Source organism: Heteronotia binoei, chromosome 10 (assembly GCF_032191835.1).
Source record: "Heteronotia binoei isolate CCM8104 ecotype False Entrance Well chromosome 10, APGP_CSIRO_Hbin_v1, whole genome shotgun sequence".
NCBI classification, from domain to species: domain Eukaryota; kingdom Metazoa; phylum Chordata; class Lepidosauria; order Squamata; family Gekkonidae; genus Heteronotia; species Heteronotia binoei.
In genome coordinates, this window is record NC_083232.1 from 2,606,378 (window position 1) to 2,621,435 (window position 15,058).

General features: G+C 48.7%; 1 protein-coding gene and 1 non-coding gene across 2 annotated transcripts in view; both read left to right on the forward strand.

Moving 5' to 3' along the window:
* Window positions 1–15,058, forward strand: part of LOC132578311 (FAST kinase domain-containing protein 4-like) — a 52,529-nt gene that overhangs the window by 4,269 nt on the left and 33,202 nt on the right. Inside the window, exon 3 of the mRNA XM_060248249.1 lies at window positions 13,015–13,332. Coding sequence (XP_060104232.1) covers window positions 13,015–13,332 — 318 coding nt within the window. The remainder of the gene's footprint in view (window positions 1–13,014; window positions 13,333–15,058) is intronic.
* On the forward strand, window positions 14,664–14,798 carry LOC132578699 (small nucleolar RNA SNORA5). Its single transcript, XR_009555908.1, has one exon. It is a non-coding gene; the product is annotated as a small nucleolar RNA SNORA5 (small nucleolar RNA).

The following is a 15,058-nucleotide window of genomic DNA, read 5'->3' on the forward strand; positions in this document are numbered from 1 at the left end:
GTGCGGACTCTTATCTGGGAGAACCAGGTTTGATTCCCCACTCCTCCACTTGCAGCTGCTGGAATGGCCTTGGGTCAGCCATAGCTCTGGCAGAGGTTGTCCTTGAAAGGACAGCTGCTGTGTGAGCCCTCTCAGCCCCACCCACCTCACAGGGTGTCTGTTGTGCGGGGAGAAGACATAGGAGATTGTCAGCCGCTCTGAGTCTCTGATTCAGGGAGAAGGCGGGGTATAAATCTGCAATTCTTCTTCTCCCTATTCCCCCTTCATAGGCATCGCCAGGGGTCCTACTCTCCAGTCTTTTTGAGCCCATCAGCACCTTTGGGATTATGACACAGGGTAAAGAGTGCAACCACAGAATGGCTTCTTCAGGAAACACAGCTGGGAGGGACTTTAATGATCATCTAATCAGGGATGTCAAACTGATTCGATCTGTCATAAATGAGTCTTTGTTGGGCTTTATTTAACTGTTTCTGATAACTGACACTCCTTGCTCTGAATTATTGTGTCAAAATCTCGAGACAATGTGCTGTAGCAATCTTGAGTATGCTTTTCAGGTGTACGTCTGAAAGTTGCAAACCTACATTTCTTGATATTCATTACAGAAATTTCCGTCAGTGTTTTGAGCCTAAGACCCAGGGGGAAACATGAAATGGCTGGGCACTGCAAGCTTTTGTACATGTTGCTTCATGTCCTGGTCAGCCAATGGAGAAGATAGAGGTTTTGCTCTGTAGCTCCTGTGCGATTGAGCAAGCCTGGCAAAGCAAGCTGACGCACAAGGAAGCAAGAGAGAGAGAGAAGGAAGCAGATGACAGTGAGTTGCTCATGGGCCTGATAGGAACCCTCAAGGGGATTGATCTGGCCCTCGGGCCGCATGCTTGACACCCCTGATCTAGTCCAACCTCACGCAGAGTGCAGGAAGTTCACATCTACCCGCTCCCTCAGTGACCCCTGCTCCATGCCCAGAGGAAGGCAAAAAAGCTCCAGGATCACTGAGCCAATCCAGCCTGGAGGAAAATTCCTTCCTAAACCCACAGTGGCGATTGGCATTACCCTGGACATGTAAGAAAGGGCCATGAGAACTAAGCACTGATGCAGCCCGTCCTGCCCTCCCTCCCTCTCATGATCTGCTCAAGTTCACAGAATCAGCATTGCTTTCAGAGGGCCATCCAGAAAAGGGCAACTAGAATGATAAAGGGTTGGAACCCTTTCCCTATGAAGAAAGGTTAAAACGCTTGGGGCTCTTTAGCTTGGAGAAACGTCGACTGCGGGGTGACATGATAGAGGTTGACAAGATACTGCATGGGATGGAGAAAGTAGAGAAAGAAGTCCTTTTCTCCCTTTCTCACAATACAAGAACTCGTGGGCATTTGATGAAATTGCAGAGCAGTCAGGTTAAAACGGATAAAAAGAAGTCCTTCCTCACCCAAAGGGTGATTAACATGTGGAATTCACTGCCACAGGAGGTGGTGGCATCTACAAGCATAGACAGCTTCAAAAAGGGGTTAGATAAAAATATGGAGCAGAGGTCCATCAGTGGCTGACACAGAGTGTTTTACTGGGTGAGCCAGTAGAATCCTAGAGTTGGAAGGGACCTCCAGGGTCATCTAGTTCAATCCCCTGCACAATGCAGGAAACTCACAAACATCTCCCCCAATATTCACAGGATCTTAAAATCCTCAAGTTGGAAGGGACCTCTAGGGTCATCTAGTCCAATCCCCTGCACAATGCAGGAAACTCACAAACACCTCCCCCTAAATTCGCAGGATCTTAGAATCATAGAATCCTAGAGTTGGAAGGGACCTCCAGGGTCATCTAGTCCAATCCCCTACACAATGCAGGAAACTCACAAACACCTCCCCCTAAATTCACAGGATCTTAGAATCATAGAGTTGGAAGGGACCTCTAGGGTCATTTAGTCCAACCCCCTGCACCATGCAGGAAACTCACAAACACCTCCCCCTAAATTCATAGGATCTTCATTGCTGTCAGATGGCCATCCAGCCTCTATTTCAAAACCTCCAAGGAAGGAGAGCCCTCCAAGGAAGGTTAAATGTAAAGTTCTGCATTTAAACAAAACTGGGACCTGTTTTGTTCAATATCTTTATAAATGATTTGGATGAGGGAATAGATTTGCAGATGATACTAAATTGGGAATAGAAGACAGAAACAGGATACAGGATGACTTTGACAGGCTGGAAAACTGGGCTAAAACCGATAAAATGAATTTTAACAGGGAAAGATGTAAAGTTCTGCATATAGGTAGGAAAAATCCCAGGTATGGCTATAGGACGGGTAGACTTGTCTTAGCAGCAGTATGTGCGAAAAGGATCTCGGGGTCTTAGTGGACCACATGCTGAACATGAGTCAGCAGTGTGATTCTGTGGCTAAAAAGGCAAATGCAATTTTGGGCGGTATCAACAGAAGTATAGTGTCCAGATCATGTGAAGTGATGGTATTGCTTTACTCTGCTCTGGTAAGACCTCACCTGGAGTCTTGTGTTCAGTTTTGGGCACCACATTTTAAGAAGGATCTAGACAAGCTGGAACATGTCCAGAGGAGGGTGACGAAGATGGTGAGGGATCTGGAAACCAAGTCCTATGAGGAAAGGTTGAAGGAGCTGGGGCTGTTTAGCCTGGAGAGGAAGCGGCTGAGAGGTGATGTGATCACCATCTTCAAGTACTTGAAGGGCTGTCATCTAGGGGATGGTGTGGAATTGTTTTCTGTGGCCCCAGAAAGTAGGGCCAGAACCAGAGGGTTGAAATTACATCAAAAGAGTTTCTGGCTTAGCATTAGGAAGAACTTCCTGACCGTTAGAGTGATTCCTCAGTGGAAGAGGCTTCCTCAGGAGATGGTGGGCTCTCCTTCCTTGGAGGTTTTTCAATAGAGGCTAGATGGCCATCTGACAGCAATGCCGATCCTGTGCATTTAGGGGGAGGTATTTGTGAGTTCCCTGCACTGTGCAGGGGGTTGGACTAGATGACCCTGGAGGTTCCTTCCAACTCTATGATTCTATTATCTGTGACTAGTTTAGTGGAAAGATTCTGTAGGTGGAAGAAGGAGGAAACGCGGCTGTTTTGATCGAGGGCTGGGCTTCGCAGGCCTGCTGACGGAAGCCAGGGTGGTTTATTGAGGCAATTCATCTCTTTGGCCTCCATAAGAAGTTTGAGAAATCTGAAGTGTTTGATTTTCAGGGCTGTAAACTTGTATCATCCCCCCCCCCCCCCCCGTTGATGGGAATCAAATTCAGATATTTTTCATGACCGGGTCATAGCAACGCGGGTGTCTTTTGCTACTTTCCCCTTATTTAAACAGACGTGATCTTACGTCAGTTGATTGAGAACTGGAAGGAAGGTGCGTCAGGTTGGAACACTGCAGTGCGGCTTAGGGCCTTCTCCCCGGGGCTGCAGCAGCCTTATCAAGTCCACCCCTAGCATGGGCTGGGTCTGTTGGCTCTCTGCTGCTCACGGGCGCTGAGTTTATGTCGATGGGATGCTGGAGGTGGGATAATACTATGGCTGCAGCAAGGAGCTGTCTAGGCCCCTGACATTGTCTTATTTATTTCCTTCACTTATACCCCACCTTCCTTCCCATTGGGGACTGTGACGGAACCGGCCCGATTCTGCCTTCAGACCCGGTCCCGTCAACTCCCTATTGAGTCGCCAACTCCTGGAGGGAGCTATTTCTCCTCCGGCCACCTGGGCTCGCTGCCACCACCTGCTCAGTCTAGGGGTTCAGATTGAGAGGAACAGGATTCCCAATCCCCCTCTCCAGCTATGAGGCCAGGCCTCAAGGTCCTCTGCCACCCTGCACTTGGGTATCACAGAGACCACAGCACTTCTTCGGGGAACCCCTGGAGGATTGGCACCTTATCCAACTGCATGCCTTCCCCCTTTCCCAGGGCCCCCTTCATAAAGCAGCGTGGTCTAAGCGGTTGGGGATCTGTGTGGTACAGAGTTTGACTGCCAGCATTCAAAACAGTAAAAATGTTTAATAAGAAGAGAAAGAAAAACAAAAACAAAAACAGTTACATGTAAAAGTTTAGCACAGCACCTGATCAGCAACCAGAAGGGCAAATAAAAGGTGGATTTAAACGCATCCTCTCGTCCTTGGTGTAAACTTGCCCTCCCTTGTGAATTACTTACTCGGTCTGGTTGCCTGGGGTCCTCCTCCTCTTGAGTAGGCCTCTCCCACAGTCAGGAGCCCACAGACTCACAACCTCTCTCTTGGAGGGCCAGCTGCGGACTCCCCTTTTCCCGCCTAATTCAAATAAAAAAACCCAAAAGAACTTCCTGCCCCTCTAGGAGGCTTTCCCCCTAGAGTTGCTGGTTTAACTCCAGAAGGGAGGAGGGAATGAGGGGAAGGCTAAAGAACTTCCTGCCCCTCTAGGAGGCTTTCCCCCTAGAGTTGCTGGTTTAACTTCGGAAGGGAGGGGGGGAGTGAAGGGAAGGCTAGGCCACACAGCCTGCCTAGTAGTTTCATGTTCCCCTCCAACCAAGCACCAACATTAACCAAGATGGCGTTTCTCCACAGGGACTTAAAGCAGCTGTGAGGTAGATGAGGTAGATGAGGCTGAGCGGGTGGGACTGGCCCAAGGTCTCCCAGCAAACTTCCTAATCGTTCCCTCATTCCCCTCCACAACAAGAAGATGAGTGCGTGGGAGGTGCTTCGAGCGTTTGAAATGCACTTGCTGGTGGCCTGCTGGCCATTGCTGCTCCCCCCAGGAGAGCAGGCGTGCAGCTGATCGTGTGGAGATCTCACAAAGTATCTGCTGCAGGCAACGTGTTCTTTTGCCCCCAAATAGTTCATAGGGAGCCAGGAGACCCCACAGCCCCGGAGTTGCAGAAAGGAGATTGCAGATGGATGCAAACGTTGACGGAGGGGTGACATGATAGAGGTTTACGAGATAATGCACGGGATAGAGAAGGTAGAGAAAGAAGCACTTTTCTCCCTTTCTCACAATACGAGAACGCGTGGACATTCAATGATAGTGCTGAGCAGTCGGGTTAGAATAGATAAAAGGAGGCACTTTTTTGCCCAAAACGTGATTAACACATGGAATTCATTGCCACGGGAGGTGGTGGCAGCTGCAAGCATAGCCAGCTTCAAGAGGGGATTGGATAAACATGGAGCAGAGGTCCATCAGTGGCTCTTAGCCGCAATGTATTGTTGGAACTCTACGTCTGGGGCAGTGATGCTCTGTTTTCTTGGTGGTTGAGGGGGGGCGAACAGTGGGAGGGCTTCTGGTGTCCTGGCCACTCTGGTGGACCTCCTGATTACACTTTGGTTTTTTGGCCGCTGTGTGACGCAGAGTGTTGGACTGGATGGGCCATTGGCCTGATCCAACAGGGCTTCTCTTAGGTTCTTTTTTTTTATGAAAAAGTTTTCTTTATTATTATTATGTTTCATAATCCACATATTATATACAAACCATCCAGTAAATACACCCCCCACCACCACATTGAAGGGCACAGAGATAATTTGCTAACAGTAATTTCTTGTTCTATCTATTCAAATCTAATATTTTCTACCCAGTCATACACCGGTTTCCATGTATCTCTACATTCCTTCATATTCCCATCTCTCAGCCTTGTGGTAAGAGAATCCATTTCCACGGTCTCTAATAGTTTAACTATAAATTCGTTTCGATTTGGTATATTGTAGGTCTTCCAGTATCTGGCATAAATTATTCTGGCGATAGTTATGACATGGAGTAATATTTTTTTTTCGGATTTCGATACATCGATTTTACATACATTCAATAAGAACAATTCGGGTAAATACGGTATTTGTTTTTTTAGTATCTTATGTATCCATATGGATACTTGAGTCCAGTATTTTTTGGCCCTATCACAGAGCCACCACATATGGAACAGGGAACCTTTTGTTTTATTACGTTTCCAGCATTGGTTGGAAGTCGCAGGGAAGGCTCTAGAAAGTTTGTCAGGGGTATAGTACCACCAATATATTAGCTTATATAGGTTTTCTTTAAGCACAGCCGATTTTGTCAATTTCAAATTATCTCTCCAAATTTTCTCCCACTCAGAAATTTCTATGCTATAGCCAAAATCTTCCATCCAACGCACCCAGGCTTCTTTTACCACCTCATCCTGTAACTTGTATTCTAATAGCCAATTGTATATTCTGGAAATCAATTTCTGGTCTGAGTCTAAAATAATTGCATTAAAATCATTTAGCTTATTTGAAAAACCTTTTTCTTTATCCGACTTAAACCTGGAACTTATTTGCGCCTTTAGCCACCAATCTAGCTTTGAATATTCCTCGGTTTTCAGTTCGTCTTTCAAGTTTAGTAAACAGTCGTATGTATAGTTGCCCTCCCAAGAGTAAAGATTCGGGTGTACTGCCGCTTCGACTGGTGATAGCCACTTGGGTGTATACCTGTATGTCAACATTTTTACCTCCCACCATATTTTAAAAAGTGATCTCCTTATCTCGTGTCTAAGAAATTTACTATCCTTAGCCGGAGGGTTATACCAAACATAAGAATGCCACCCTCTTGGTAAGTCTGCCCCTTCCAAATTCAACACTTTTTTATTTCTTAATATTATCCACTCTCTCACCCAAGTCAAGGCACATGCTTTGTGGTACAACTGCCAGTTTGGAAGCGCAAATCCGCCTCTTAGTTCAGCATCTTGCAGAACTTTTAATTTCTCTTAGGTTCTTATGTTCAAGCAGCACCTGCTGAAACTTCGGAACCCAGAAGACCCTGAGCAGAACCATAAAAACATAAGAGAAGCCCTGTTGGATCAGGCCAATGGCCCATCCAGTCCAACACTCTGTGTCACATAAGAACATAAGAGAAGCCATGTTGGATCAGGCCAATGGCCCATCCAGTCCAACACTCCGTGCCACATAAGAGAAGCCCTGTTGGATCAGGCCAATGGCCCATCCAGTCCAACACTCTGTGCCACATAAGAACATAAGAAGCCATGTTGGATCAGGCCAATGACCCATCCAGTCCAACACTCTGTGCCACATAAGAACATGAGAGAAGCCATGTTGGATCAGGCCAATGGCTCATCCAGTCCGACACTCTGTGCCACATAAGAACATAAGAGAGGCCATGTTGGATCAGGCCAATGGCTCATCCAGTCCGACACTCTGTGCCACATAAGAACATAAGAGAAGCCCTGTTGGATCAGGCCATGGCCCATCCAGTCTGACACTCTGTGTCACATAAGAACATAAGAGAAGTCCTGTTGGATCAGGCCAATGGCCCATCCAGTCCGACACTCTGTGCCACATAAGAACATAAGAGAAGCCCAGTTGGATCAGGCCAATGACCCATCCAGTCCGACACTCTGTGCCACATAAGAACATAAGAGAAGCCCTGTTGGATCAGGCCAATGGCCCATCCAGTCCGACACTCTGTGCCACATAAGAACATAAGAGAAGCCCTGTTGGATCAGGCCAATGGCCCATCCAGTCCGACACTCTGTGTCACACAGGGGCCAAAAAAACCCAGGTGTCATCAGGAGGTTCACATGTGGGGCTAAAAGCCCTCCCACTGTTGCTCCCTCCAAGCACCAAGAATACAGAGCATCACTGCTCCAGATAGTTCCAATAATATGCTATGTATAATATAATTAATAATATAACAATAATATTGGAACAGTAATCCCAATAACCTTCCATGATTGGAGTGGGTGGGCTGGTCACACGTTTAGCCATTTTTGCTTTATATACTTTAGAACCCCCCCCCCACCGCCCCTCTTGTTCACACAGAATTGTTTATTAAAATGTTTTTAATGCTGGGTGTTTTCCCAAAAAATGTGAATACCAGGAAGTTTGCTGAAATAGTATTCAGAGCTATAATGGCCCAAGACAGGCCATTAATGCCGCAATAAACCCCAGCATGCTCATGGGAGGGGGGAATATTTGTTTGTCTGCTTAGATTTATATCCCACCCCTCTCCCACAATGTGGGGCTCAGTGCGGTTCACAACATCTTTAATAAAACATACAGCCGAGTCTCGTTTACCAAGCTGTCTGTCTGAAAAGTAGCAGCCAGCAATTTAACGGAACCTCCTTGTGAACAAGAATACCTTGTGAGACGACTGGGGTGGGGTGCAGTCCTGGCCAGCTCTGGCAGTCGATCTCTCTCTGACCTCCAGGGGCACTTGGAGAGAAAGCACCCTGCCCTTATTCCAGCCTCTCTGCAGGGGATTAGCTGCCATTCAGTGGCAGAGCATCTGCTCGCCGTGCAGAAGGCCTCCGGATCAATCCCCAGCTTCTCCAGTTAAAAAAGATCAAATGGGGAGTGATATTAAAATCTCCACCACGGAAAGCCACTGCCTGTGCGAATAGACAGTGCTACCCTTGGAGGCGGCTGAGAGGTGGTATGATCACCATCTTCAAGGACTTGAAGGGCTGTCATGAAGAAGAACAAGACGACATTGGATTCATATTCCGCCCTCCACTCAAGAGTCTCAGAGCGGTTCACAATCTCCTTTCCCTTCCCCCCCCACAACAGATCCCCTGTAAGGTAGATGAAGATATTGGATTTATATCCCGCCCTCCACTCCGAAGAGTCTCAGAGCGGCTCACAATCTCTTTTCCCTTCCTCCCCCACAACAGACACCTTGTGAGGTAGATGAAGATATTGGATTTTTATCCCACCCTCCACTCTAGAGAGTCTCAGAGTGGCTCACAATCTCCTTTACCTTCCTCCCCCACAACAGACACCCTGTGAGGTAGATGAAGATATTGGATTTATATCCCGCCCTCCACTCCAAAGAGTCTCAGAGCGGCTCACAATCTACTTTCCCTTCCTCCCCCACAACAGACACCCTGTGAGGTAGATGAAGATGTTGGATTTATATCCGCCCTCCACTCCGAAGAGTCTCAGAGCGGCTCACAATCTCTTTTCCCTTCCTCCCCCACAACAGACACCTTGTGAGGTAGATGAAGATATTGGATTTTTATCCCACCCTCCACTCTAGAGAGTCTCAGAGTGGCTCACAATCTCCTTTACCTTCCTCCCCCACAACAGACACCCTGTGAGGTAGATGAAGATATTGGATTTATATCCCGCCCTCCACTCCAAAGAGTCTCAGAGCGGCTCACAATCTACTTTCCCTTCCTCCCCCACAACAGACACCCTGTGAGGTAGATGAAGATGTTGGATTTATATCCGCTCTCCACTCCGAAGAGTCTCAGAGCAGCTCACAATCTCCTTTCCCTTCCTCCCCCACAACAGACACCCTGTGAGGTAGATGAAGATATTGGATTTATATCCCGCCCTCCACTCCAAAGAGTCTCAGAGCGGCTCACAGTCTCCTTTACCACCCCCCCCCCCACACAACAGGCACCCTGTGAGGTAGATGAAGATATTGGATTTATATCCGCTCTCCACTCCGAAGAGTCTCAGAGCAGCTCACAATCTCCTTTCCCTTCCTCCCCCACAACAGACACCCTGTGAGGTAGATGAAGATGTTGGATTTATATCCTGCCCTCCACTCCGAAGAGTCTCAGAGCAGCTCACAATCTCCTTTCCCTTCCTCCCCCACAAAAGACATCCTCTGAGGTGGGTGGGGCTGAGAGGGCTCTCCCAGAAGCTGCCCTTTCAAGGACAGAGATTCAGAGCGGCCTACAATCTCCTTTCTTTTCCTTCCCCACATCAGACACCCTGTGAGGTGGGTGGGGCTGGAGAGGGCTCTCACAGCAGCTGCCCTTTCAAGGACAACCTCTGCCAGAGCTATGGCTGACCCAAGGCCATTCCAGCAGGTGCAAGTGGAGGAGTGGGGAATCAAACCCGGTTCTCCCAGATAAGAGTTTGCATACTTAACCACTACACCAAACTGGCTCTCATATAGAGCAGGGGTGGCCAACAGGTAGCTCTCCAGATATTTTTTGCCTACAACTCCCATCAGCCCCAGGCAGCATGGCCAATGGCTGGGGCTGATGGGAGTTGTAGGCAAAAACATCTGGAGAGCTGCCGTTGGCCACCCCTGATGTAGAGGATGTTGTAGAATTATTTTCTGTGGGTTGATGGACCAAGTTTAGTGCAGGCTGGTGTACGTTTGTGTGTGTGTGTGTGAGAGAGAGAGAGCTAGGCCCCTGACTCATTGGTAGAGCAACCTCTGGGCATGTGGAGGGTCCCACATTCAGTCCCCAGCATCTCCAGTTAAAAGGACCAGATGAGACAGATCTCTACAGCAGTCTGACCTTAAGGGACAGATGCTGTGATTCGTTTGAAATATGCATCCAACTCTCCGTGTATCAAAAATTCAATGCAAATATATTTAAATGTCGCTAAATTCCCAAATGAAACAGCCTTAATCACCCTATATCACCATGAGACATAATAATAGAAACAGTACAAAAGGAAAGCCATGTCAGTTTCTCGTTGCAGCTACTGTCTATATAAAATCTGAAATGCCAAAATCTCATTTGTGTCCTTGCAGGTAATCCAATGGCAGGCCGGTCCAATTATGAAAACTGTTTCAGATAATAAATCCTTCTTCTCGGGACCGTTTATATTAGTCCCAGAATTTCAATTGGTCCAGTAGTGCCAAAATTCATTATATTGATCCAGGCTTCCTCCAATCTTTTACAGCCAGTTTGATGTAGTGGTTAAGTGTGCGGACTCTTATCTGGGAGAACCGGGTTTGATTCCCCACTCCTCCACTTGCACCTGCTGGCATGGCCTTGGGTCAGCCATAGCTCTAATAGAGAGCCAGTTTGGTGTAGTGGTTAAGTGAGAGGACTCTTATCTGGGAGAACCGGATTTGATTCCCCCCTCCTCCACTTGCACCTGCTGGGATGGCCTTGGGTCAGCCATAGCTCTGGCAGAGGTTGTCCTTGAAAGGGCAGCTGCTGTGAGAGCCCTCTCAGCCCCACCCACCTCACAGGGTGTCTGTTGCAGGGGAGGAAGATAAAGGAGATTGTGAGCTGTTCCAAGATTCGGAGTGGAGGGTGGGATATAAATCCAATATCATCTTCTTCTTTTACACAGTCTACAAGACGCTGCTGTTAAACACCTTCCATACCAGCATTGAAAGCACCATCTAACAGTCTGACCTTAAGGGACAGATGCTCTGATTCAGTAGAAAACAGCTTCGTTTGTACATATGTATACCTGCTCGGCATGCAGAAAGTCCCAGGTTCAATCAATCAATCAATCAATCAATTTTTATTTGTATCCCGCCCTCCCCGCCGAGGCAGGCTCAGGGTGGCTAACAACACAAGTCAATAATTTACATTGTACAATATTTAACAGTAGAATACAATTCAACAATTTAATTAAAACTCTATTAAAATTCTAAAAGCAATAAAATTAACTAATATGTTGGTGCTATTATACAGATGGTAAGCTTGCTCAGCAGTCTTTCTCTTGGTCGGTGAAGGCCATTCGGAAAAGGTTCAATCCCCAGCATCCGGGGTGCTCCAACTTGCTTAATAGAAGAGCCACATAGAATAAGGGAGGGACGGTGGCTCAGTGGTAGAGCATCTGCTTGGTAAACAGGAGGTCCCAGGTTCAATCTGTGGCATCTCCAACTAAAAAGGGTCCAGGCAAATAGGTGTGAAAAACCTCAGCTGGAGACCCTGGAGAGCCGCTGCCAGTCTGAGAAGACAATACTGACTTTGATGGACCAAAGAGGGTCTGATTCAGTAGAAGGCAGCTTCATATATTCATATGTTCAATAAATGTCAGATGTCTCAGAGCCACAACATATGAACATCAGGTGTTTGAGAGATGCAAGGAAGGAAGGAGGGATGAAAAGAAAGCAAGTTTGCCTCTAAATGCATTCTCCAAGCCACCAGCTGTCTTGGTGAAGTGATTTAAAGAAAGAAATGCCTTTTCCAAGTCAGCTGACTGGGTAGTGGGGGCTTTGAGAGCCACACATGGCTCCCGAGCCACAGTTTGGCCACCCCTGCCCAGTATCTCTCGTTAGAAGAATCAAATAGTAGATGATAGAAAGGCCCTAATGTGAGACCCTGGAGAGCTGCTGCCAGGCTGAGTAGACAACACTGACCTAAATAGACAGCATAAGACAGTTTTGTGTGTAGCAGAGGAGGAATTTATATGAGCGGACACAGCGCAAGGATTCGTTTGGGCTTGGTGCCCATGGGCATTGTGGAAAGCCCCTCCCCCTACCTTTAAAAATGGATAAAAGGAAGTCCTTCTTCACCCAAAGGGTGATAAACACATGGAATTCACTGCCACAGGAGGTGGTGGCGGCTACAAGCATAGACAACTTCAAGAGGGGATTAGATAAAAATATGGAGCAGAGGTCCATCAGTAGCTATAAGCCACAGTGTGTGTGTGTGTGTGTGTGTATATATATATATGTGTGTGTGTGTGTATGTATGTTTGTGTATACACACACATATTGGCCGCTGTGTAACACAGAGTGTTGGACTGGAGGGGCCATTGGCCTGATCCAGCATGGCTTCTCTTATGTTCTTATGTGACACAGAGTGTTGGACTGGAGAGGCCATTGGCCTGATCCAACATGGCTTCTCTTATGTTCTTAAGTAACACAGAGTGTTGGACTGGAGGGGCCATTGGCCTGATCCAACATGACTTCTCTTATGTTCTTATGTGACACAGAGTGTTGGACTGGAGGGGCCATTAGCCTGATCCAACATGGCTTCTCTTATGTTCTTATGTGACTCAGAGTATTGGACTGGAGGGGCCATTGGCCTGATCCAACATGGCCTCTCTTATGTTCTTATGTGACACAGAATATTGGACTGGATTCCCCATTGGCCTGATCCAACAGGGCTTCTCTTATGTTCTTATGTGACACAGAGTGTTGGACTGGATGGGCCATTGGTCTGATCCAACATGGCCTCTCTTATGTTCTTATGTGACACCGAGTGTTGGACTGGAGTGGCCATTGGCCTGATCCAACATGGCCTCTCTTATGTTCTTATGTGACACAGAGTGTTGGACTGGAGGGGCTATTGGCCTGATCCAGCATGGCCTGATCCAGCATGTTCTTATGTTCACGTGCGTCCGAGAGCTTACCCGTCTCCTTGTTGTCTCCAGATCTCTCAGGTGTGGAACACGGCCCTCGTGAACCTCCTGAAGAGCCTCTCGTGGCTGGGCCTGGAGCAGAGGAGGGTGCGCTCGGTGGAGCAGGAGGTGCGGTGGCGGCTGAAGCGCTTGCCCTTCAAGCAGCTGGCCTCCCTGGCGGATCACCTGGCCGCTGGCATTCGTGGGGACGAGCAGAACGAGCTACTGAGTGACCTGCTGAAGCAACTGGAGCTGCGCTGGACAGAGATCGATGACACCCGGACCGTGGTCATGCTGATCGCCAAAGTGGGGGCTTTCTCTCCAGCCCTGATGGACCGTCTGGAGGACAAGGTAGAGGCAGGAGGAGGAGTGGCAGATCAGCTTCGGTTGAGGGGTTGCAGGGCATTCCCTAGTACAGAGCTTGCTCAGTTTAGGCTCCTCTTTTGGGGTGCCCATAACCCTCCAGCCCCACACTAACCAATGCTCCTGGAAGGGTGTGAGTGATTCTACCAGGGATCAGAACATAAGAGCCCTGCTGGGTCAGACCAGTGAGGGTCCATCTAGTCCAGCCTCCTGTCTCACACAGTGGCCACTCAGTTCCTCAGGAGGGCCAACAACAGGGCAGAGAGGCTGAGGCCTTCCCCTGAGGAGAACCTCAGAAGAGCCCTGCTGGGTCAGACCAGTGAGGTCCATCTAGTCCAGCCTCCTGTCTCACACAGTGGCCACCCAGTTCCTCTGGAGGGGCAACAACAGGGCAGAGAGGCTGAGGCCTTCCCCTGAGGAGAACCTCAGAAGAGCCCTGCTGGGTCAGACCAGTGAGGGTCCATCTAGTCCAGCCTCCTGTCTCACACAGTGGCCACTCAGTTCCTCAGGAGGGCCAACAACAGGGCAGAGAGGCTGAGGCCTTCCTCTGAGGAGAACCTCAGAAGAGCCCTGCTGGATCAGACCAGGGAGGGTCCATCTATTTGAACATCCTGTCGCACACAGTGGCCAGCCAGTTTCTGTGGAGGCCCAACAGCAGGGCATGGAGCCTGAGGCCTTCCCTTAATAAGCACATCAGAAGAGCTGGTCCCTCTAAGCCCAACATCCTGTCTCACATAGTGGCCAACCAGTTGCCAAAGAGAGCCAACAAACAGGGCATAGAGTCTGAGGCTTTCATTCGAATATTAGAAGAGTCCTGTTGGATCAGCCCAGGGAGGCTGGACCCAGTCCAACATCCTGTCCCACACAGAGGCAAATCAGTTCCTCTGGAGGGCCAACAGCAGGGCCTGAGGCCTTCCCCTGAGAAGAACGTCAGAAGAGCCCTGCTGGATCAGACCAGTGAGGGTCCGTCTAATCCAGCCTCCTGTCTCACTCAGTGGCCAGCCAGTTCCTCTGGAGGGCCAACAACAGGGCAGAGAGGCTGAGGTCTTCAAACATCAGAAGAGCCCTGCTGGATCAGACCAGGCAGGGTCCATCCAGTCCAGCCTCCTGTCTCCCACAGTGGCCAACCAGTTCCTCTCTGGAGGGCCAACAACATGGCAAAGAGGCCGAGGCCTTCCCCTTATGCTGCCTTCTGGCCCTGGGATTCAGAGGCTGACTGTGTCTGGATATGGAGGTTCTCCTCAGTCATTACAGCTAGTAGTCATTGATAGACTTCTCTTCCATAAACCTGTCCAATCCCCCTTTAAAGCTGTTCATTCTGCAACTGTGTCAAATTCATTGCTTGCCTTTTCCATGGCGAGGAGTGGTCCAAACAGTTGCCACAGCAAATATCTGCGGCTCATGGGCCTTGGAGCTCTTTGTGGGCTCTGGGGATAGTTTTGCTGCAGACAAGCAGAGGCGCCCCGAGGCCGAGCAACCGATAGACGGGGGAGTCGTGGCTCAATGGCAGAGCATCTGCTTGGCCTGCAGAAGATCTCAGGTTCAACCCCCGGCGCCTCCAGTTAAAGAGGAGCAGCAGTGTCTCCATGGTGGAGCAACTGTTTGGTGTGCAAAAGGTCCCAGGTTCAATCCCTGGCATCTCCAGTTAAAAGATCTGGCAGGAAGTGATGGGAAAGACCTCTCTGCCTGAGAGCTGCTGCCAGTCTTGGTAGAC